The 22802-nt window shown below is 42.8% G+C and overlaps 1 protein-coding gene across 1 annotated transcript; it reads right to left on the bottom strand.

The window, feature by feature from the left end:
• Positions 1-10699: 10699 nt before the first annotated feature.
• frzb (frizzled related protein) lies at positions 10700-19222 on the bottom strand. Its single transcript, XM_043693458.1, has 6 exons — positions 18566-19222; positions 17796-17855; positions 14373-14438; positions 12118-12322; positions 11950-12013; positions 10700-11582 (listed from the first exon to the last, which is right to left on the bottom strand). Exons 1-6 carry the CDS (start codon positions 19017-19019, stop codon positions 11439-11441), a joined length of 993 nt encoding a protein of 330 aa, XP_043549393.1. The 5' UTR covers positions 19020-19222; the 3' UTR covers positions 10700-11438.
• Positions 19223-22802: the final 3580 nt, after the last annotated feature.

Here is a 22802-nt window from a genome sequence, read left to right as displayed (position 1 = left end):
GGCATATCTGGCCTCAGCTGATGATAGAGTGTTGAATGGAAATGCCATCAGTTTTCCCTTAAGTATTGGGACGGTTCCCAGTCCTTTTGTAGAAGCATCTACATGCAGCCAGGTTTATTTCTGTAGCAGTATGACAGACTTGTCTCCTTCTATATTACTTCCTCTAAATTTGCTGAAACACCTCTCAGACTACTTCCACTTAAACATCCTATCTTGCCAACTCCTGCTGCTGGGTGTGCTGACCAGTGAGGCATGAAAGACGTCATGCTAGGTCAGGCCAAGGGAAGTTCTCTACTATTTCTTGCCTCTTGGAGTTCCATCTCAGAGATAGGTAAGATATTTTCAGGACTTGGCTTGAACTCCATAGAGCGTATGCACCATTCCAAAGAACCAATATTCTGTCACCTTCACTATGTATTAGATTTTATTTCTTACAGTGTGAAAACAGGCCCTTCGGCCCAACAAGTCCACACCGACCCACCGAAGCACAACCCACCCAGACCCATTCCCCTTCACCTGAACTACGGGCAATTTAGCATGGCCAATTCACCTACCCTGCACATTTTTGGGCTGTGGGAGGAAACCGGAGGACCCGGTGGAGACCCACACAGACACGGGGAGAATGTGCAAACTCCACACAGTCAGTCGCCTGAGGTGGGATTTGAACCCGGGTCTCTGGCGCTGTGAGGCAGCAGTGCTGACCACTGTGCCACTGTATTTGTCTGTGTTTAGCTTAATCACAGCTTTCTTGGCTTTCTCCATGGCATAATGATATTTTCTAACTACACCATGAATCTGGACTTTAATTATGTTTAATATTCCTTTATATCTTTGCTGTGCCTCATCTTTTTCTGCTGGAAAGTATCTCAGCTCACTTTAAGGCCAAAAGACACATACAAAAATTTGGAATTGTACCATATAGGAGGTGTTGAGCTATGTTGAGAGGCGCAACTTAGGAGATATAGGGGAAATGAGTTTGTGGGACACAGTGAAGTTCTGTTGCGGTATAGAGCAAAATATTCCAACCCTTGAGTGACATGAACGATGGTGATAGATTTGGGAGAATTAAGTGAGAAGTTGAATGAGAGACATTTCTTGACATTACGAGCAACAAGTCACACTTCCTACCTAAATTCCAGACATTGGGGCATGATTCTCACTAGGGAGTACTGAGAGGCCTATTAATGGAGAGTATTGATCATTATTACTCTCATTATTACTTAATCCCACATCATTAACATATACTCTCCTAATCTACCACTCGCTGAATAAAAACTGTTAACGTTAATTGTTTTATAAACTGTGTATTGTTTAATAAAATAATTTTAAAAATATAACCAGGAAAATCTAAATAAATAAAAACTAACTGTTGACAATTTCAGAAATGAAAAGTTGGAGTGGATACCTAGTGACTTGCTTCTCCGGATTTCCATCATGGACAGCTAGCACTAACATCTCAAGAGACAGTCAATGGGCAGGGGTAACATGTACTCCTGTTCATATACACTGGCATCTGATATTTGACTGAACCATGGGGTGGCATGGTGGCTCAGTGGTTAGCACTGCTGCTTCACAGCACCAGGGTCGCAGGCTCGATTCCAACCTCGGGTGACTGTCTGTGTGGAGTTTGCATGTTCTCCCCGTGTCTGCGTGGGTTTCCTCTGGGTGCTCCAGCTTCCTCCCATAGTCCAAAGATGTGCAGGTCAGGTGAACTGGTCATGCTAAATTGCCCGTAGTGTTAGGTGGGTTACTCTTCGCATGGTCGGTGTGGACTGGTTGGGCCAAAGGGTCTGTTTCTACACTGTAGGGAATCTAATTATGGCACATCTGTGATCCATTTAGAGTACAGTTTAGCACTTTTGACACAGGACACTTTGTATGCAGGAACAGGCATCTAGCTCATGGCTTGAACCAGGCTGTGTTTCAAGGCAGCTCTCTTGCTCGCTAAGTGCCTAACTGGATGTGTATAGAATCACCTGCCTCACTTTTCCTTATCATTAATAATTTGCCCCAATTGGTCAGAGGTTACATAAATACAGTATTTTTGCAAGGATCCTCTGTATACATGAAAGGCTCCCAGTTCACAGATCAGACCAGGCTGCAACTAAGAGTTTTCGCTTGTGCTCTTAACACTTGCTTACTCAGCGCCTACCTGGATGCTCACAGCATCCACTGCCTTGCCTTGTTTCTAGTGTTTTGCCCTTCTGTCTTGAATTGCCTTTTACTTAAATTTACTTAGATTACTTACAGTGTGGAAACAGGCCCTTCGGCCCAGCAAGTCCACACCGAACCTCCGAAGAGCAACCCACCTAGACCCATTCCCCTACATTTACCCCTTCACCTAACACTTTAGGGGAGACACAAAGCCAGGCAGCTTGTCAGAGTTGTCAGCAGCCATCAGCTATCAGCCAAGAAGATGGACATCTTGCTGTACAGCACTGTGCTACTTCAATCTCACATCTTCACCAAGTGCAGAGCAATTTCAGCAAACACACTTCCTGTCCATCAACCAAATGGCCAAAATGCAAAATTCAAAAGGAGTAATCCTCAATCATATAGTCCCTTCAGTCTGGGGGGGGGGCAACATAGTAAGTCAAGGGCAGTTTCTGATATCAGTTTAAAACCAGGGCATGGTCATTCAACCGCTCAGGGTGATCAGGGTCATGATCCTCTCTTCATAGAGAGTGAGGAGCCCTATGTTATGCACACCACCACCCACCTTGACCCTTTCTGCCTTAATGTGGCCTATTTACTCCTGGAATAAGAAAAAAAATGGAGAGATTGGATAGCTTAGTTGTTAGTGCTGTACAGTTGGGGGAAATGTATTGAGGTGTCTCGAATAAGTAAGTAGGCAGCACAGAGGCTATGCAAGCTTATCGGTCTGAGAGAATTGGATGAGTTGGCTGGATGAGAGTGTGAAAGGAGATAATACAGGCTATACTGAGAGTGGCAAAGCTTGAGCCCTGGTGGGATGTGTGTACACTAGCAGAGATATAGTGAGTGTGAGGGAGCAGAGAGAAGATGGTGGCCCTTATCGGGCAATGTGCAGAAAGTTATTGACTTTCTTCCTAACTTGCTGGACATTCCTGCAGACAACTGAGACTGCACTGACCAGGGTGACAACGTCAGGCCAGGTTGGTAAGGTCTGGTGTCACAGTGTCCTCCGCTTATCATGTGGAAAGACAATGTCCCTCCTTTGCCTGACTCCATCAACCAGGACCTTGAGGTCCATTTCTGCAAAACAAGGCAACAGTTTCTCCTTATCAGCCATGTCCAGGGCAAATATCACAAACCATGCAGGGCAGCTCTCGACTGACAGGGCTGACTTGATGCACATTGCCTGTTCAAGGTGGCACTGATGCCAGGGACCCCAGGATATCCTGGAGATGGAGAATACTTCAAGCTATGGCAAGTGGGAGAATTGGGCAAGCAACAGTCAAAAGAGGTGCCTTAGAATGGTGGAAGGTAGAAATAAGGTGAGTTTCTGAGTAAAGCACATGAAAACCCTTTGGGTCACATGTAGCAAAACTTTCTGTAGAACTCAATGAAAATGAAATTTAGCCAAAAGATGGTAAGATTCGGTCAATAGGTACTAATTTAACTACAGATATGTTCCAGGAGTCTGCAAGCACTTACTCATTAAAAAAGCACCAATTGTGAAATAATTGTTACTTTTTTAATTGGACAGTAATTTTAATTTAAAATATATTTTAAATAGTCACTTAATACATGTCCAAATATGGAGATATTTCTGCTCTCAAGTTTAGCACACATTAGTGCAAAACAACTAAATCAATAGCATGGAAATATGTGTTGAGATCAAAGATAAAACATGCATTTGGTCAGCTGAAGAGGGCAAAGCCAAAACTGAAGTTGCTTGGTGTGATTTTGAACAAAAAAAACTTAAAAACCAGAGCAAAGTTCCTACAACTTTGGAATGAGAGTTTTGAGACCAGTTATTGTAGCTGCATTTGCCTTCGATTTGTGATGGCCCATTCTGGTTCCAAGTTGAGCTGAAGTCAATCATTAGACTTGGACTCAGGCTACTTTGCATAATTCCAATAAAATTCTGTTTAGGAATCCAGCAGACAGGTAATCGCTGAATTTCACTGCAGCGGAATACAAAATGTTTTGCATGTGGAGAAATATGTTTGGAAGGCCAATTACTGAAATGGCAAAATAACAAGTGGAAAGAAAAGTATTTGGGTTCTAGCTACCATTAGCAATAAGTTTGGTGGTAGTGAGCAAAGCTGATCAGATGTTTTTGCAGTAGGAAGAAGAATGCCTGCCAACTGGTTGCAGAGATAGAGAGTTTCAATTGTGAGGGATGATCACTTGAATTGGGTATGCCATTGTACAAATGGAGAATATTGAAAACTGACTTGTAATACGTAATTGCTTTAGAAACAGTTCAGAGAAGGTTCACTCCACTCATTCCTGACGTGTAAGAGTTATGATAAAAGGAAAGGTTGAACAGGGTTAGATCTGCAGCCATCACAGTTAGGAGAATGAGAGATAATCTCATTGAAAAATACAAGGTACCAAGCGGTCTAACTAGATTGCATACCAAGAGGATGTTTGCACTTGTGGGAAAGACTTAGTTTAAGAATAAGATAGAGATTAGATTTTGTTTTTGTCTGTGGCTTGTTAGATTGTGGAATTCTTTTCTCAGAAGGTAGTGGATGCTGGGTCCTGCAATTTATTCAAGGCTGAGCTAGAAAGATCTGTGATTGATAGGGGAACCAATTGTTGATAGATACAGGAATCAAGGTTTACGGGTCGCAGACAGTAAAGTGAAGCTAAGACTAGAACTAGATTAGCCTTGATTTTATTGAATAGCAGAGCAGGCCGAGAGGGTCAGATCCCTTACTTTTGCTAATGACTCCAAAGTCCTATGGGAGTAGCAAATCTATGAACCAGAGGAGTGAGGAAGATAGTGGAAACAGCTAATGCTGATTTATTAAATACATTTCCGTTGAATGATCATACTTAGAGTCATTATGTGATCAATTCAAAATGTGAAATATGGTGAGGGCAGCATGCTCAGGATGAACAAGTAGCTTTGGATCCAACAGCCTTAATGTTCTCAAGTCCAGGTTTCTCCCACTGCCAGGACTAAAACCAGTTTGTGACCCTGGTAGCCCACCACTGAGAGTTACTGGTCCAGTATTTGGGTTGGCAGCTCCATCAATCGAGGTGCTGAGGTGGCAAGAGGAAGATGGCACCTCCATGATGTTGCAAACTCGAGGGGTAGGGAAATATTTTTTATTTGCTGTAAAGATTCAGGTAGGCAATTTGAGGAGTTAACGCTCCAGCGTTGCAGCTAAGGAGACCCTTAAGTGGGTCGTGGAGCAGTCATTAAAGAGGATCGTCTCCACATCCACTGGGAATCCATTGGAAGAGTACAACCTGGCCAGTAAAATGTGGCAGAAAGAAGCTGCTATTGGCTAATTGATGTAATGATCACTTCCTTCTGATTATTGAGTGACAACACTACTGACGTTTCCTATTTTGGGAATATTCCACATCAGTGGGAACACATTAGATAACCCACCCAATAGCATGTGCTGTAGACCTCCAAACCTCCAGCCCAATTGCTAATATATCTTCAGAGAACTGGAAAAATCCAGCCATGGTTAGGGAAGGTTCTTCAGCACTGGTCACCTGGGGTGGGGATGGGTGGGAGTGTGGAGGGATGGGTGTTATTAGAGAGGATGACCATGATTAATCAACAACTCCATTATCATTTCTTCCTGGAACACCCTGCATGGTAGAAAGTGAGCTCAAAAAATCTGTTCTTTTGTTATGCTTTGAAATTCCTTTGAGGTGAATTTTACCCGGAGGTGGGGCCAACTGCTGGAACATCAGAGGTGAGTCCCCTTCCAGTGACCCTGGAAGACTTGGCTAGGATTTACCATTACCTAGGGTCATAGCTTCTGGCTCAAAGAAGGGGTGGGATGTGGGGTGGGATGTGAAGGCATGTGGGGAAGGACCTGCCTCCGAAGGCTGGTGACCAATCAGAGGCCCATGAATCCCTGCAGTGCCAGTGGCACCACTAGGAGTGGAGCATCGATAAAGCTTCAAGTAAGTGGACTGGCCTCACCTGGGCCAGTCAGTCAGGTCCCAGAAAGTGGAATATAGAGTGTTTCTGCTATTTCTGCTAGGCTGGGTCTCCATGAATGACAGTTCGAAAACAGGAGGAACACCCTCACTCCCCCACCCACCCTACTCCTGATCCTATAGCAGCTAACCAGGCTATATCTTGAAACTTCACCATGTATCATAGGCATGTCCTTCATGTTGGTAAAATATCAATAGTGGTGGGAGGAGGCTCATAAATGATTAGTCATTGGCCATGAAAGAGCTTCATTTGGCTCAAAAGTCAGTAGGTGGACCACCTAAATAATCACTGGTAAGATGTCAGTGAAAGCAGGTAGATGACAGGCATGGCACATCCTCAACCTCACCATCCCAACCTTTTGTTACTTCGCCACTCCACCTTCTCTATATGAGTGGGGAAAGGGTTCATGAGATTCATTGCACCCTATGTTTCCAATCCTCAAATGTTAAAGGTATTTATGAAACAGTCTAGATTAATCACTGGCATGAAATGTTGGTGTTCCAATTGTTTTCCAAAGTACTGGACGATGGAGGTTTCTTAAATAATTTTCAATCTTAACAAAAGTCGGAAAATTTGTGGATGAGTCTTCATTTGGCATTGTGCTAACATCTGGCTTTAAATTAATTTAACTAGAGTTATTACACACGGTCATTTTATGTGGTGGGATTCCGGTGGCTACATAACCAAACCAAAAGATGTAGATTCACATCTTAGACTCTCCACATAGTCCCAGACATTGGTCCTGCTATTTAATGTACTACAATCAAAAAAATGTTGGAGAAAAGCTGAGCACTTAACCCATTAGAGAAGTAACAGAGGACATCCCATGTCTCTGTATGTTTTCTACAATTTCTTCTTTAAGTAGTGCAGACAAAATAATAGAAGATCAAGGGAGAGAAATGCTTTAAAAGTTCATTCAATCCTCAAAAAAATAGAATCCAGAATGTAGTAATGCATATGTCAGTTTTCATGATTAAATAATTATTCTGAGATGCATAATCCATATAGCAAATACAAAGCACTTATGTTCATCTGAAATGTATTTGATTGCGCAAGTCTCTCCAGAAATGTTACTTTCTGAAATTGTGGTTTTGGCCTAAATTTCTAGTATGTGAGCAGTGCTACTTCAGTTCACATTTTTAAAATGACAGATGTTTAAACTATTCCAATGAAATGGAATCAACATTTTCAAATCAAGCTTTTAATCTTTTGAAAAAAAAATTACTGTCCTCCGAAGTTGATTCCAGTACAGAGAAAGTTTCTTATTTTTAAATTGTTTCACAACAAAAAATTTTTCAAGATTGATATGATTATTGAAAAATACCATGGATGATCAAATCTAAAATAAGAACCAAAAAATACTCAACAGGTCAGACAGCTTTTGTGAGGAGGACAAGTTAATATTTCAGGTCATTCACCTTTCATACAGTCACATTGATTCAATTCTTCCCTACAAATGCAACCTGACCTGCTGACATTATTCTGTTTGACTCAGAGTTGGTTTGGTTGTTCCTGCTTAATGGTTACAGGATGAATATCAATAATAGGTCAGGGGAATAGTAACATGATTCTTTGCATCTGTAGTATGGATCTTCTTCAAAAACAGGCCACTCATTATCTAATGCTGATATCTTCTATCCATCTATTCTGAATAGCATAATGTAGTAGAATGTGAAATTCCTGCTTCAGAGGCAGGAACACTACAGCTGACTCTCTTTACATCATGAACTGAGACTAGCTCATGTCTACGTTTATTATAAGTATGTTCAACAGATGTGTCCACTAGCACTGAGACATATATCCATGCGCTGATGTATTGTGTATGTGAAATGGTGGAAAGCCTAAGATTCTCCAAACTTTGAAATCCTCGTGTCAGTTGAATCTTACTCTTTAGATAAAGACCATTAGGTGCTAAAGAGACATTAGATGCTTCCACAGAAAAAGTGAGAGGTCACCAGGGGAAGGCTACAGTGCTTTCATTCACTCCTTCAGCAGCCAAATCAAAAGCAGCACTTTCAAACGGCCATGAATTGTTGCCTGCCTTTGCTCACACTCAAAAAAAGTGGTGTGCAATGAAAGAGGAATAAAAGAGATGAAGGAGATAGCTTCGAAAATATTGGACGAACAGAAGTAATTGAGTTTCTCTGAATTATAAGCATTTACGGATAGAAGTAGATAGCTGGTCTGCTAAACGAAAGGTCAAAAGGTTGTCTTCTCGACTGCTTGCAATTTTAATCCACTAATCTTAGTTGGTTGGTTTCATTTAGTTTTTAACCTAGCTGCTAGATGGAGTACTATATCAAAATGTAGTGTTCTGTCAGAGCGGAGTATGGGAGGGGGTGTTGACAGACATTCCACAGCACATCTTTCTTGAATCTTACCTACTGCTATTGATCAGAGTTTGTTTTGATAGAAAAAGACTTGCAAACCTGTTTTGTAGCTGATAGATGGTTTGCAAAGGGAAGGCAATGTTGGAAACATTTATTTAGGTACCACATGCTCATTGGAAAATTAATTCTTTTAATTAGCCTTACTGTTAATGGCCTTTGAGGATGAGCTTTCAGACTATTTGAACCCTTAACTTGGAGTTCTTAAGTGGTGGGAACTAAATCACCACAATTCATTGGTAATATAGTAATGTCATTGTTTTCCTGGCAAGAATGCTAAATCTCACCCTTTCGTACCCTGCTGGTCTTTTGAGTGAGAGATCAATGGGGGGGAAGGGGCGCGGTTAAAGCTGATCTGAGCTCTGTTATGCTCTCCTCAATAATCCTACACTTTGTATTGTGCCTTAACAAATTCAAAAGGTCTACTGTTGTGCCTTCTAGCAGATTGACAAAAAAAGCAATAATTTATTTGTAATGTTGAAATGTAAATTAAATCCAGTTACTGGCAATTTATTGTATTTTTCCATTATGTGAAAAATTGTTTTTAATTCTATAAAATATAACTGATATAAAGATATTTTATTTAATACAGGGTGCAGCATAAAGGTTTATGGATGATGTGACATGTCCAACAATATGATAAACAATCCAGAAATTAAGCTAAATAGATATCTCGTAAGCAACAAAGTTATGAAACAAACTCAATGTGTAATCTTCAGTGTTGTTTATAACATGTCTAATATTATTTATAGCATGGCCTTAAGATTCTATTGAAAACATTTAGTGCCTTTCAATGGGAGTTGAGTGTATTATACTTTCTAATATCCATGAAAATAAAACAGAACTACTTTGCATTGTAAATGTGTTAGTGTGCTATTGTATTGACACAATTGTTGTAAATGCTTCTGAGCAGGAATCCACCTTACCATGAAATATTTTGTTTCAGTTTGCCTACATTTTTACTGGTCTGACACATTGATCAGTTAAAAGTGTAATGCTATTTCTTTTTTCCTACTTAACTGCAAGTTTGCCAATAGGTTGTGTCTTTAAACATTCAGATGTTTTTCCTTGTTACTGAACTAAACACAAGGAAACTATTAAAAGACATGAGTGGGAGCTACAAAACCTTAGTTACCTAGTCATGGATATTTTATGTTGACATGGATTGGCCCAGAAAGTGGTTAAAACTGTAATTCAGAACCAAAAACAGTTGAAACATAAAACTATAATAAGTTCAGTTTATAATAATCTAATTTATGCAACATTTAATTAGCTGGATCAAATTCTGTTTGTGAGCCGTGTTTTGTTAAATTAACAGTTTGTTATTATTTTACTGAATCTCAGAATCAATGGTACTGACAGGATATATGGTGACATTTTAATCCAATCTTATGCTTTGATGCTACATGGACATGCATGAACTGGGTTCTTAATACAACTCATATTGTTGTCAGTTACTAAAAGTTTGACTATCATTACATCATTTATGTCGATATAATCTATCCCTTGCCCTGGGAATTGTGCGTTGAGCTAACTTTGAAAAAACAAGTGTATTTAACTCCGTACAACAAACAATTTGTTCATCTTTATATTTAATCAAGTAAACTGTAACACAAGGAGCACTGTATCTGCTTTCCTCTCAAATGCTTGTTGGCTCAAATAGTTGGACTATGTCACTCAAATAATGTTGCTGGGTTTTGGCTTTTTCAGCTGATTTTCTAATCAGATAACCTCACAGAACTGATGTGTGTCTGGGAAAATGAAAAAAAAATCATTCGTTTTGTCTTATTGAATTAAGTCTTCTCTCAAGCAGTAAAAGTTTGGCTTAGGGTTTCTAACAGTCTAATCCATTTAAGATTGTCAGATAAAGTTAATACAGGTTAGGTAAAGAAGAAATAATTTGAAATAAAAAAAACAAATTAACACATTACTGTACTTGGAACTTTTTCATGCTTCAAAATATTCAGCTTTGGAAACTATTAGCCACAAAATTAAATGTCACTACTTTAATCACTAAACCACCTTGTTTTGAAGGCTTGAAAACTTAAATCAAATTCTATGTATTATAGCGGTGACCTCACTCTCAGAATGTCTTTAGTGGAAGATCACAAATAAAGCTGCACTAAATCATTGTTTCTTGTATCCGTAATACTGGAGTAGGCTTATATTTTCATTAATAAACTCAGTCAAATGATTTTGAAAGTTATTTATTTAATAGTTCATAAAACATAACATTTTAAAACTAATTTAAATGCAAGCTTTGCTTCGTATCTTTCTATCACACAATCATCTTGCAGTTTGTACGTTTTTCTCTGTTACTAATTGTAGATATAATTGGATAAGGCTGATGAAACAAGCAACCAAATAATATTGGCATGTTTATATCCAGTGTTTGTTTTACAAGTGCTGTTGGTCGTCCCTATGCTTCTTAGCTCACAATACTGCCTTAACTGAGCAACTTGTACATACATCATCATCAGGGTCATCAGATCTGACATGCAACAATTCTGTTTTTTAGGGGCTAAACAATCTTGGCCTTGAGACATCAACGATACCAGAACATTCTGATCCTTACACACTCCAGACCCTTGTTCAGACATTCTTTCAATGAAATATGTGACCACAGTCTCAGGGTTGCGTAACCTAGAAACGCAATAAATGTGTACCATCGGATTAATAGCAGCTCGTCAAACTCACTCCCAGCGTATTCTGAGACAGTCTTCACAAACGAGGACAGTGCAGGGATTCGATGCTGCTTTCGTTTTTACAACACTAATAATCGTGCAAAAAAGGACAAAAAGACAAAGTTATAGAATAGCTAAATTTCATAGTCGTTATTAGGACATACGTGCAATAGTGCAATTTTCTTGTGCCACTCCAAGAATGCAGACATTTTTTATATTGTCCGAAGGACTTCTCGTGCAAAATGTTTACTGACGTGCTGCCTTTGCATTCCTGCTTTTGCTCCTCTGTTTGGATGCAACTGCTGTGTCTCTGGGCTGTAGACGCTTCTCTCTGTTTTGTAGGCCGCTCCTCCCTTTTCTCCTATCCTGGCGGAGCTTCTGGTCCCAGTTCTGATATTGACAAAACACCAATTTAACTCACAGATCATACACGAAGATTTCGCTTTCAGAAATACGAACACTGGAAAATCAACGAAAGCTAAGGGCGTTCGACACTCTCGCCACATTTTCCCGCCAAGTATTTTCATGACCTTTCTTTAATGTTCAAAACTAAAACTAAAAGAGAGATGGACGGTTTAACGCGACCTGGAGCACAGACAATGCTGGAAATACTCAGTGCCTCCATACAGAAAGAACCAGGGCGTGGCTGGTTTCCACAGAACCTGCCTGACTCTCGACAAAGGGGCGGCCAGAGGTGCTGAGTATTTCCAGCATTCTCTGCTGTTGTATCAGACCTCCAGCACCCACGGAGTTTTACCTTGATCCTTTTCCCAAGTCGATCCTTCCATTTCACAGCTATGGAACCCTCCACCAAAAGTAATCTGCGGAATGAAGAAAGAAAGCACCAAGTGCAACTCAATTAAATTCCCCAGCAACAACCAAAAGTCACAACAGGCTCGCAACAGTGCAAGATGTCTGTGTGTACCTTGCTCTCTCCTCATCCTCGTAGCCCATGATAATATACTCCTCGTTGGTTTTAATTTCAGGACAGAGACACGCCGAACTCGTGTGAAGCGTCACCGTTTCCTTTGGGATATTCACCAGGGAAGATTTCAGGACATCTTTCACTTCCACCGTCGTGGCGACGTCGTGACATTTATTTCTCACCTCTTTCACTTTGGCGCGAATGACTGGAATGAGACTCCAAATTTAAAAACATACACACACAAAAACAGCGTTTACTTGCGCACAGCGCCTCATCTCAGCAGCATATTGTTGGGGAGCCATCGGTGCTTGGAGCTCATTTCATTTCCTCCCTGCTCACGTGGGTGAGCCGAGCAGTTGTGATAAGCCCTGGGCCCTGTGCCAGGAAATTAACTGCTCTTACCAAATTTGCGCAAAGTCAGTATAAGTTTAGGCGTGGCAGCAATTCTAATACTTTCTATGTCAAACCTCCACGGTTTACCCAGCGCTAGAAAAGCTAAAAGGTCTTAAAATTGACAAATCTGCTGGCCCCGATTGGGTTACATCCTAGAGTTCTGAGGGATGTGGCTGAGGAAATAGCGGAGGCGTTGGTTGAGATCTTTCAAAAGTCACTGGAGTCAGGGAAAGTCCCGGATGATTGGAAGATCGCTGTTGTAACCCCCTTGTTCAAGAAAGGATCGAGACAAAAGATGGAAAATTATAGGCCAATTAGCCTAACCTCGGTTGTTGGTAAAATTCTAGAATCCACCGTTAAGGCTGAGGTTTCTAAATTCTTGGAAGAGCAGGGTCGGATAAGAACACGTCAACATGGATTTAGTAAGGGGAGGTCGTGACTGACAAACCTGTTAGAATTCTTTGAAGAGGTGACAAGTAAGTTAGACCAGGGAAACAAAGTGGATGCGGTCTATCTAGACTTCCAAAAGGCCTTTGATAAGATGCTACATGGGAGGTTGCTGAGTAAGGTGAGGGCCCATGGTGTTCGAGGTGAGCTACTGGCATGGATTAAGGATTGGCTGTCTGACAGAAGGCAGAGAGTTGGGATAAAAGGTTCTTTTTCGGAACGAGCGGTGTCCCACAGGGTTCAGAGTTGGGGCCGCAGCAGTTCACGTTATATATTAATGATCTGGATGAAGGGACTGGGGGCATTCTAGCGAAGTTTGCAGATGATACGAACTGGGAGTGCTAGTTGAGGATTCTCTAAAGGTAAACATGCAGGTTGAATCCATGATTAAGAAAGCAAATGCAATGTTGTCATTTATCTCAAGAGGGTTGGAATATAAAAGCAGCGATGTGCTACTGAGCCTTTATAAAGCTCTGGTTAGGCCCCATTTGGAGTACTGTGTCCAGTTTTGGGCCCCACACCTCAGGAGGGACATACTGCCACTGGAGCGTGTCCAGCGGAGATTAACACGGATGATCCCTGGAATGGCAGGTCTAACATACGAGGAACGGCTGAGGATCCTGGGATTGTATTCATTGGAGTTTAGAAGGTTAAGGGGAGATCTAATAGAAACTTACAAGATAATATGTGGCTTGGAAAGGGTGGATGCTAAGAAATTGTTTCTGTTAGGCGAGGAGACTAGGACCCGTGGGCTCAGCCTTAGAATTAGAGGGGGTAAATTCAGAACAGAAATGTGGAGACATTTCTTCAGCCAGAGAGTGGTGGGCCTGTGGAATTCATTGCCGCAGAGTGCAGTGGAGACCGGGACGCTAAATGGCTTCAAGGCCGAGATTGATAAATTCTTGATTTCACAAGGAATTAAGGGCTACGGGGAGAATGCTGGTGAGTGGAGTTGAAATGCCCATCAGCCATGATTAAATGGCGGAGTGGACTCGATGGGCCGAATGGCCTTACTTCCACTCCTATGTCTTATGGTCTTATTTAGTAGAGGCATTGCTTAGTCAAGGGTGAAAATAATGCTGGCTAGCTGGTAAATATTATGCACCCAATATGTCCTTCCAAGCAGACTGTGGGGTTTAACTTTTAACACATTTAGACGGTGCCACCGAAATCCCGTGGAACAAACTAAAATTCTTATTTTACATAACATCATTTGATTTAAAACTAACACGGATTTCAGAATTGTCAGAAATCTATCATTTTCTTAAAACTGTAGATAACAGAATTTGCACATGGATCCTGATGGATAACGCCAACTACTACATTCAAATGTATAAGTGAATTTGTTTGAGGAACACTCTCCAGCACCACCCCCCCCCCCCCCCCCTTTTTTGGTCCCAATAAAGGTCGCTTACCATAATTGTAGTTATTCTTCAGGTAAACTTTCTGAGTGAGTTTTACTGGCGGACACTTGCAGCTGTCTGTAGAGAGAGCAGAGGTGGTAGGTGAAGTGTCTAGAGGCTGTCAATTGAACCAGTTACCACCTCGCTCTAGCCTTAAAGGTGGACTCAGTACTCTGTGCCCAGGAAATACTATCCAAACAACCTCCAATCGTCATAGTATTCCCTGAACATTTATATAGGGATCGGGCAGTGTGAAAGGCATCAGGGAATGGAGTGCCATTAATATTGTGACTACACAATGGGAAGCATAGTGGGATGGTTCATGTAAATTCAGGAAAGAAATGATCAGTGTTACCTTTTGGGAATAAAGTATATTTTGAGGAAGGGAGAGAACAGTCACCGACTAGTACACTAGTACATCTGAATGCAGGCCTGGGACACAAATTATGTGAGGGTCTCTGCAGGTATCTGGTCTATGAGAACTTCTGTGGTTCCAGCACTTCCCCTTTGCCAGTCGCGTATCAGTGAGGCGTTATCAGACTAGGATTGTACGAGGTACCTGAATGCCTGTTAATATAGGAAGGTCGGGGTAGTAGGGAACGAGAAGGCAGAAGGCTCTCGGTAAAGCAGTATTATCATTAAGAAGTTTAAATATTGTGTTAGGGGATTAGCTAATGAGAGGAAGTTGCACACTGTTTGATGTTTGCTGAGTGGTAGGGATTGGCCATGGCATAGGAGAATTGGGTACCACAGGACAATGGTGAACATATTCATTTGTAAAGTCTCTCCATCACTTCACCTGAATCCTCCCCCCCCTTCCCCCCCCCCCCCCCCCAAGATAAACATTGTAAGAAAACAGAAGCAAAGTCTGGGGAAATGCTTCTTTGTAAGATCGTCAATCTTTGCATTAAAGGTTGGGCATTGTGACTAAGTTCATGGCGAATAATTGAAATGCTTACTCTGAAGAATGTAGGAAAGGTGAGTGGGTTTGCCCAGATTTAACACTTTCACTACTCTCTCTTGTAATACACCTCAACAAGGTCACATCGGATAGTTATCTTCTCCTGTCGATGAGGAATTCTCCTCCCTCTCCACCCCCCTCTCCAAATCCCCTCTGGGAATGTACATGCTCCCTCCCCGATAATCTTTGACTCCTGCACTCCCTGATGCGCTTTTACACCGGGCAGCCGCCATCAGCTCCCATCTATACTGACGCCTGCTTCATTCTCAGCCCTTCACAGAGCAACTCTTGTGCTGCCAGCCAGAAGCCATGATTTATTGGGAGGCCAGCATTTCCCAGAGTCTGCTCCTGGAACAACACAGCAGCGCCAAGTACCAGCGACAGGAGGAAGGAGAACACAGTAAATGCAGCTCGGGTAATAAATCTGCCATTGTAGCTTTCCAGAGGCTGATTTGTGTCCCCGGGCAAGAAAGAAGCGTGCGAGTTTACAAAGCACAAGCGCCTCCCTCTTTTTGCTGAGGGAGCGTCCTCAGTGCTGAGGTCTCACTGGGACACGTGGGCATGTTTCGCCACGAATCCTGACCCCATCTCTTTATCAGGCTTTCCTTCAAACATCCTCTTCAATGGGAATATAGGTGTTTGCTTTACTCAGTAACTGGGGGTAGTTGCTGACACACACCTCACCGCCCTCACTGAGGGTGAAGTCAGCTTTTTTTTTGAATATCAGTGACCCTGGCCCCAGTGTAGCTGGAGCCGACGCGGTGAGGGAGGTTTGGGAACGTGAATGTTGTCACTTGAACAAGATCCCGATGGTGCTACAACTGAACTGTCCTTGCTGAAAGAAGCAACTCCAACGTGTTACTTATCCAGAGCAGGGACTGGGAAAGATATCACCCCCACAAGAGGCTTGAGTTCTTGGGGTGACATGGTGACTCAGTGGTCAGTACTACAGCCTCACAGCACCAGGGACCTGGGTTCGATCCCTGCCTTGGGCGACTGTGTGGATTTTGTACAATATCCCCGTGGGGTGTGCTCCGATTTTTTCCCCACACTCCATAATTGTGCGGGGTGGGTGAATTGGTTATGCTAATTGCCCATGGTGCTTGGGGATGCCTAGGTTAGGTGCATTAGTCAGGGGTAAGTACAGGGTAGGGGAATAGGTCTGGGTGGGTTACTCTTCGGAGGGTAGGTGGGGACCTGTTGGGCCGAAGGGCCTGTTTCCACACTGCGGGGATTGTAACCTCTCAGTTGGAGCGCCAAGTGCACGTGTAGCTGCACCAATTTTGCACAGAGTCAGGTTGAGACGAATCTCTTTCTGTGTGCATTTGGAAAGGTGCAGTGGCTTACGGTGTGCAACAAGATGATGTGCGGCACGAAGGCGAGCCCAGGAACAGGGCGGTTCCCCTCACACTGTGAGCTCTCTGGACTACCAAGAGGGATCCTAGACTGTCAAGAGTAGCAGTAAGATGAAGATAGTGATATGTTTGTAGTGCAAGGTGTACAGCAGACTGAAACATTTGACTTCCCCTATACTTTCTCAATTGGTAACCACGATCTTCCCTCCCCGCCCCGGGGCAGCTCTGTCTTTCCATCCACTGACCGCATTTGTTTGGAATGAAAATTCAGCTTCTCCATAAGGCGGTCCGCTGGTCAGTGAACTCCCAGCTCTAGGGTGCCCCTTCTCAGTTGACTTACTTGACGCTTGGAGAAGGTGGCACACCCAGCAGCCGCCAACTTGGCCCTGAACGGCCAACTATTACATCCTTCAAGTTGGATAGCTATGGGTCCCCTCCGCACAGGCTGGTGTCTATTCAGTGGTTAGCGACGCCTTGCAGTTTTAAAGATCGGAGGTTGGACACCGAATCATAGAGATGTACAGACCCTTCGGTCCATGCCGACCAGATATCCCAACCCATGCTAGTCCCACCCGGCCCTTTTCCCTCCAAACCCTTCCTATTCATATACCCATCCAGATGCCTTTTCAATGTTGCAATTGTAGCAGCCTCCACCACTTCCTCTGGCAGCTCATTCCACACACGTACCACCCTCTGCGTGAAAGAAGTTGGCCCTCATGACCATTTTAAATCTTTCCCCTCTCACCCTAAACCTCTAGTTTTGGACTCCGTACCCTGGGGAAAAGACCTGGCTTAATCCAGTATCACTCAATGGGTTCACTCGGCAGGCTGAAGCTTTGTTGCCGGGATGCTGTTTATACAGATTGGCCCCTTTCACCAATAATGGGGGGCTCCACACAGCACTGACATTCAGGACTACACCAGGGACACACGGTTCCTGCTTTCCTGCTCTTCAATTGCGCTGATGATTTGGAATGTCACTCCTCCTGATTGCTTTACTAGTTTTTGCTTCCTCGAAATATTGATTTCGCATGTGGACCAAGTGCAAGTTTAACCTCAGACAGGCGGAGGGTATATCGCGCATCGTCTTTGATGGCAACGTGAACATCAATGACTTACCGCCTCCCAGGTTCCTGCAGTTATTAATGGGAGAATGCACGGACAGGTCCGGTACTGTTTCTTTAAAAGACAAAAAAAGTAACTCCGTTACATTTTTATTTATAAAGAGTTTTGAGTTGCTGAGAAATTGATCAAAAGGAATGAAATGGTCCAAACTGGTAAGAACATTGTGTATGTTTTGGGAAGTAAAATTAGGATTGGGTTGCGGTTCAACTTACTGGGGGGGGGGGGGGGATCGACTGGACGTCCTCAAGTCCCTGTGACACAGAGATCACCATCACACCCCCCCCCTCCCCCCCACTCCCCGACATACACCAAGCTGGTGGTTACTTGCTGATGGTGAAAACGTGCGAATTTCACATTCAAGCCGCCCTTGCCTCAGGAGCTGCATTGTTTGCGGGTGAAAGGGGACCGATTGCAAGGTACAAAGCAAAGATCCGAGAGGCTGCAATTCAACCTAGACACTCCGGAAGCTAGTGTGCTTCCAAATAAACCTGTTGGACTATAACCTGGTGTTGTGTGATTTTTAACGTTATAGGGACTAGGTAGAGAAAGTGTGCGCAACTAGAATTTAGTTGGAAAGTTTAACCCGTTGCAAAACGCTTCAACATTACCATCCCATTCCCACCGTAGGACCTCAGTGAATTGCCTGGCTTACATTTTTCTCTCCAAGAGAAACCCAGGAGCACTCCCTTGTTCCAACTCTTCGGGCTTTCTGGAAGTAAGCTCCCCGCGGTGGTTTCTCGCCCCACAGCGGCGCTAAAACTCACCGGGTGCATCGGCTGTCACGATGGCCTCGGGAGAGATGCAGACCCCGCGGTCGTACACCGGGAACTCATCGCAGGCGAGATTCTCCGGCCAGCTGTGGTTGTACCTCCTCATGACGGGCTCGCAGCCGTCCCTCGCTCTCTCGCACACCGACTTACACGGCTTGATGGGCTCATGCTGGAAGTCGATGGTGCAGATGGGCGCGTACATGGCACACAGGAAGAACAGCAGCACCGGGCTGCACTGAATGCCCACCAGCCCTTCGTACTGCTCGATCGCCAGCACGGCATTGTCCTGGGTGCTGTGGTGCAGATGGTTCGGCATCTTGGTCATGTTCCAGGGCATTGGCTTGCACATGGGGATCCGGATTGGCTCACACGCTGCGGCTTCTGCCCTGCGGGCCAGAGCCAGGCAAGTCATCCACAACAAGGTGAAGCAAAGCCCAGAGCGCAGCATCTTCACCGGGAGCTGCTTTCCAATTGTCCTGGACCGGGAACCTCCTCGGTATCTCAGCCCCGCCGGAGTTTTTTTATTTGAGGAAACTGTCCTTTCCAACGCCCTGTCGCTATCCCCTTCCCGCCTCTCAGTCACCAGGGGAGGGGGAGTTTGTTGGAATCCTTGTATCTTCCTGAGCAAACAGGGCGCCCTCTTTCCCTCAAGCTAGCCGCCTAATGAGTGCGTCTACATTAACTGCACTTTTATAACTTTTCTCACAGCAGCCCTATGACGCGATCTTGTCTTGTTCCATTTGAGATGCAGTCAAATGACTGTCAAGTCTGGAGTTTATGATTTTTTTTTAAATCACCAATAAAATATGTTCCTCGTGCTTTCTGGGCGTGTTCACATTGTCTCTTGTTCAGGCAGTGAATGTTTTCTTAGGTCAAGATCACTGCCAATGCTTCGGACTGCTGTGCACACAACAGGCAGTTTACAGAAAGTAGCACACACACCGAGCTTTGACTTTCTGCTTGCAGAACAAAAACAAAAGCACGAAATACTCCCAGAACAATGCTCCAGCAAGGGGTACCCTTACTTCCTGAAAGAGGAGTTCGCAGACTGGAACGTAAAGAGAAAATATCCTCAAGGCACCAGGAAAGTCGAGCCTTGTGGCTGATTTATTAGGGTGGGTCATAATAGAATAGTTACAAGGATAACATACCATGTTAAAAGTTTGAAGTGATTAAAATTACAATTTGCATTGCGCGCTCAGAATATTGCCGTCCATCTGCAGCTTCTGAGACCCCGCGACAGAAGTGTTGGTACACATTGGGTTTCTTTCCCTCGTGAAAGAGATCAATAAGCAACATTCTGTACATGTGTAAATGCGCTGGAGATCTGCTTTAGCATGGTCTGTGTTGTATTTAACTGCGGCAGGACAGAATATGAGGGACAGCCCTGAAGCAATCAACGTATTCTTCCTATTCTGGGTTTTTACCTATGTATTCTTTCTATTGTCCGATCTCCCATTGGTGATGAGCTTCCTTTTAATTTTGCCAGATGACTTCATAAAATGCCAGAATGGAGACTTAATGGAGCCTTCTGCATTGCTGCGCTCTGTAAGAGATCTTCATAATTGTAGTATTCTATTATCCAGGCTTAATTTTTTTGAAATATTACCTGTAGCGTTACATACGATATTTTCTGTCTACCATGATATAATTTGACTGAGGTTATTTTTGTGGATGTTATTATTATCTCAAATAAATTAGCCCTGGGAACTGGCGTTGTGACATGTCTGGCACTAATGCTAATAGATATTATCCCCATTAACCCGCAGATGATTAATTGCAACCTCCCACGTACAAACAAGGTGAAGATAGCTTAAGTGTCCACAGACCAAAACATGCACGTTATAACTACGAGCACATGAACTTCAAATAGTCATCGCTGTTAAAAGTACTTAGAAGGGGTTTTGTCATTTTGGCAAGTTGTGCAATTCTCTGTAACTTTCAATATGAGAAGAATCCTCACGCACTCGCGAAAAAGAAACTCGAACCAGCTTTTTCAGATGTGAACCTACAGTATATGCAAGATTAAAATACAGTATAGGGTCAATCAGTTTTTGACCATTGTCGATGATAAGGTTCAGTTAGTGGTATCAACCCATCTTCACGGCCCTTTCAGTGCAAAAACATTAACATACGGGATTAACTATTTGACACTTTATCAATTGATTAGCATTTTAAAATAGAATACGTGCCTAGTGTAGTGTTCTTCGACATTATCCATGAATGCCAGCCGTACCTAGCTCTACTTCCTTTCTGATTATGACATTCTTGTAAACGAGTACCTACATGAAGTATCCTTCAAATATTTTGCCATTTGCCCTCACATTCACTGCTCCCTACTTCTAAAATCTTTGACAAATCCTGGGAGATTTCAGTTCTGGGAGCAATGGTTCCAAGGGTTGGCATGTTTTCCTTGCGAGAAGGGACTGTTCAAACTGCAGTAGCACACCACTTAGTCTTTCACAGAGCAGCACTGTTAACAGCAGATATGGACAAGTTTATAGCCCACACTATCCCATTCTTCTGTCTACCAACAGCTGTAAGGCATTAATTTAGAAGGAAGTGGGTATTGGCATAACTGTTGTTTGAATAGTGGCTTTACCATTAGTCTTAAAATTTAGCAGGAAAAGAGCAGCCTTGTTTTAATATTAAGTTAACAGAAAGATTGGCCTTGTCCAAATTTTGACACCACCTCAAGTATGTTTCTTGTCCAATTATCATTATATTAGAAATGCTGACCACATCTCTGCTCCCACTGAAACAATTTCTATCACTAGTTTAATAACACTTTTAGTCATTTGAGATTATATAGCATCCATCAAAAAATTGCTTTTTAAGATTTTAGAGGCCCCTTGAAGAATTAGATGTTCATGTGATGGAGTGTGTAGATTAGTATTGGCAATCCTAACTCTTTTTATTCACTTACTACAGTTAAGTTGCTCACTTCCTTATTCATTTGTTCTTTTCATATTTCCTTTTATATCAATCTTTCTCTACATTTTACTATGACCATCTCTCCTGAAATTCTTCCTATTACATTAAGGTTTTTTTTGTGTCTTATGAAAGACATAGTAATTCTGAGAAATGGAACACCTCACTTCTCCACATCCAATATCAAGTACATCAGGATTTGACAGCACAGACATTTTCCTTCTGAAACAAATTTTATAAATAAATTATATTTAAGTGCAATAGAAACCTTGTTGCTTTATTAGGTGCAATAAAATTCAGTTTGTTTCTTTTCAGTGTATGCTTAGACACTTCAATACAATTGTAATATTCTTAATAGTTAATGTATGCTCCATGCCATGTACACCTGATAGCAAATAATTTCAAATTCTAAATTACAGAAAGTGCAATGGAATTGAACTTTTCTCCATACAGCATGTTTTACTCCATAGTGCCTCAATATGATTTCAGGACTTGAGTATTCCTTATCATTTCAGTCCCTCAGCTAAAAGTCAGTCTCAGCTAAAAGTCTATTGACAGCAACGTTCCCCCACTGCAGCACTGCAGCAGCTCCCCTAAGCCTTTGAGAGTCCCTCTGCATGACCAGCTTACATTCAATCCATGACAGCTCTTTCAATAGAAAACCAATGAGTTTCAGGCAGACTAAAGTGTTTCGCTCACTGACCTGATGGCTCTCCAGCCTCAGATGATGTTTGTTTTGGTGTACTTCCCTAAGAAGGGGTAGTACAGCAGAGCCTTTGCATTACGAAACTGCTCAGGGTGAACCTTAACAAAAAGAAACTCTCTTACATTTTGTTTGAAAAGGCATTTCCACTGGGAGGTAGACAACAGTCTGTTCCTCACCACAACTTCCTTGATGAGAGTATGTCGAAGGCGTCGAGAGTATGGCGCTGGAATAGTACAGGTCAGGCAGCATCTGAGGAATAGGAGAATTGACGTTTCAGGCATAAGTCCTTTATCAAGAATGGGGGGTCCTGATGAAGGGTTTATAACCAAAACATCGATTCTCCTGCTCCTCGGATACTGCCTGACTAGCTGTGCTTTTCCAGCACCACACTCTCGACACTGATCTCCAGCATCTGCAGTCCTCACTTTGTACCAGAATGTGGAAGGACTAAGGTTCCAGGCATGTAGGAAGGATCTAAAATGAAGGACTTCTCTCACCACTTTCAACTTGCTGCTGTTGGAAAGAATTCTGCCAATTGACCTTGATAATTTGCTGAAGGAATCATCTGACAGAATCTACCATTCCCTATTCCCA

This window comes from Chiloscyllium plagiosum, chromosome 7, assembly GCF_004010195.1.
Source record: "Chiloscyllium plagiosum isolate BGI_BamShark_2017 chromosome 7, ASM401019v2, whole genome shotgun sequence".
Classification (NCBI taxonomy): domain Eukaryota; kingdom Metazoa; phylum Chordata; class Chondrichthyes; order Orectolobiformes; family Hemiscylliidae; genus Chiloscyllium; species Chiloscyllium plagiosum.
This window is presented reverse-complemented; position numbering and strand designations above follow the sequence as displayed.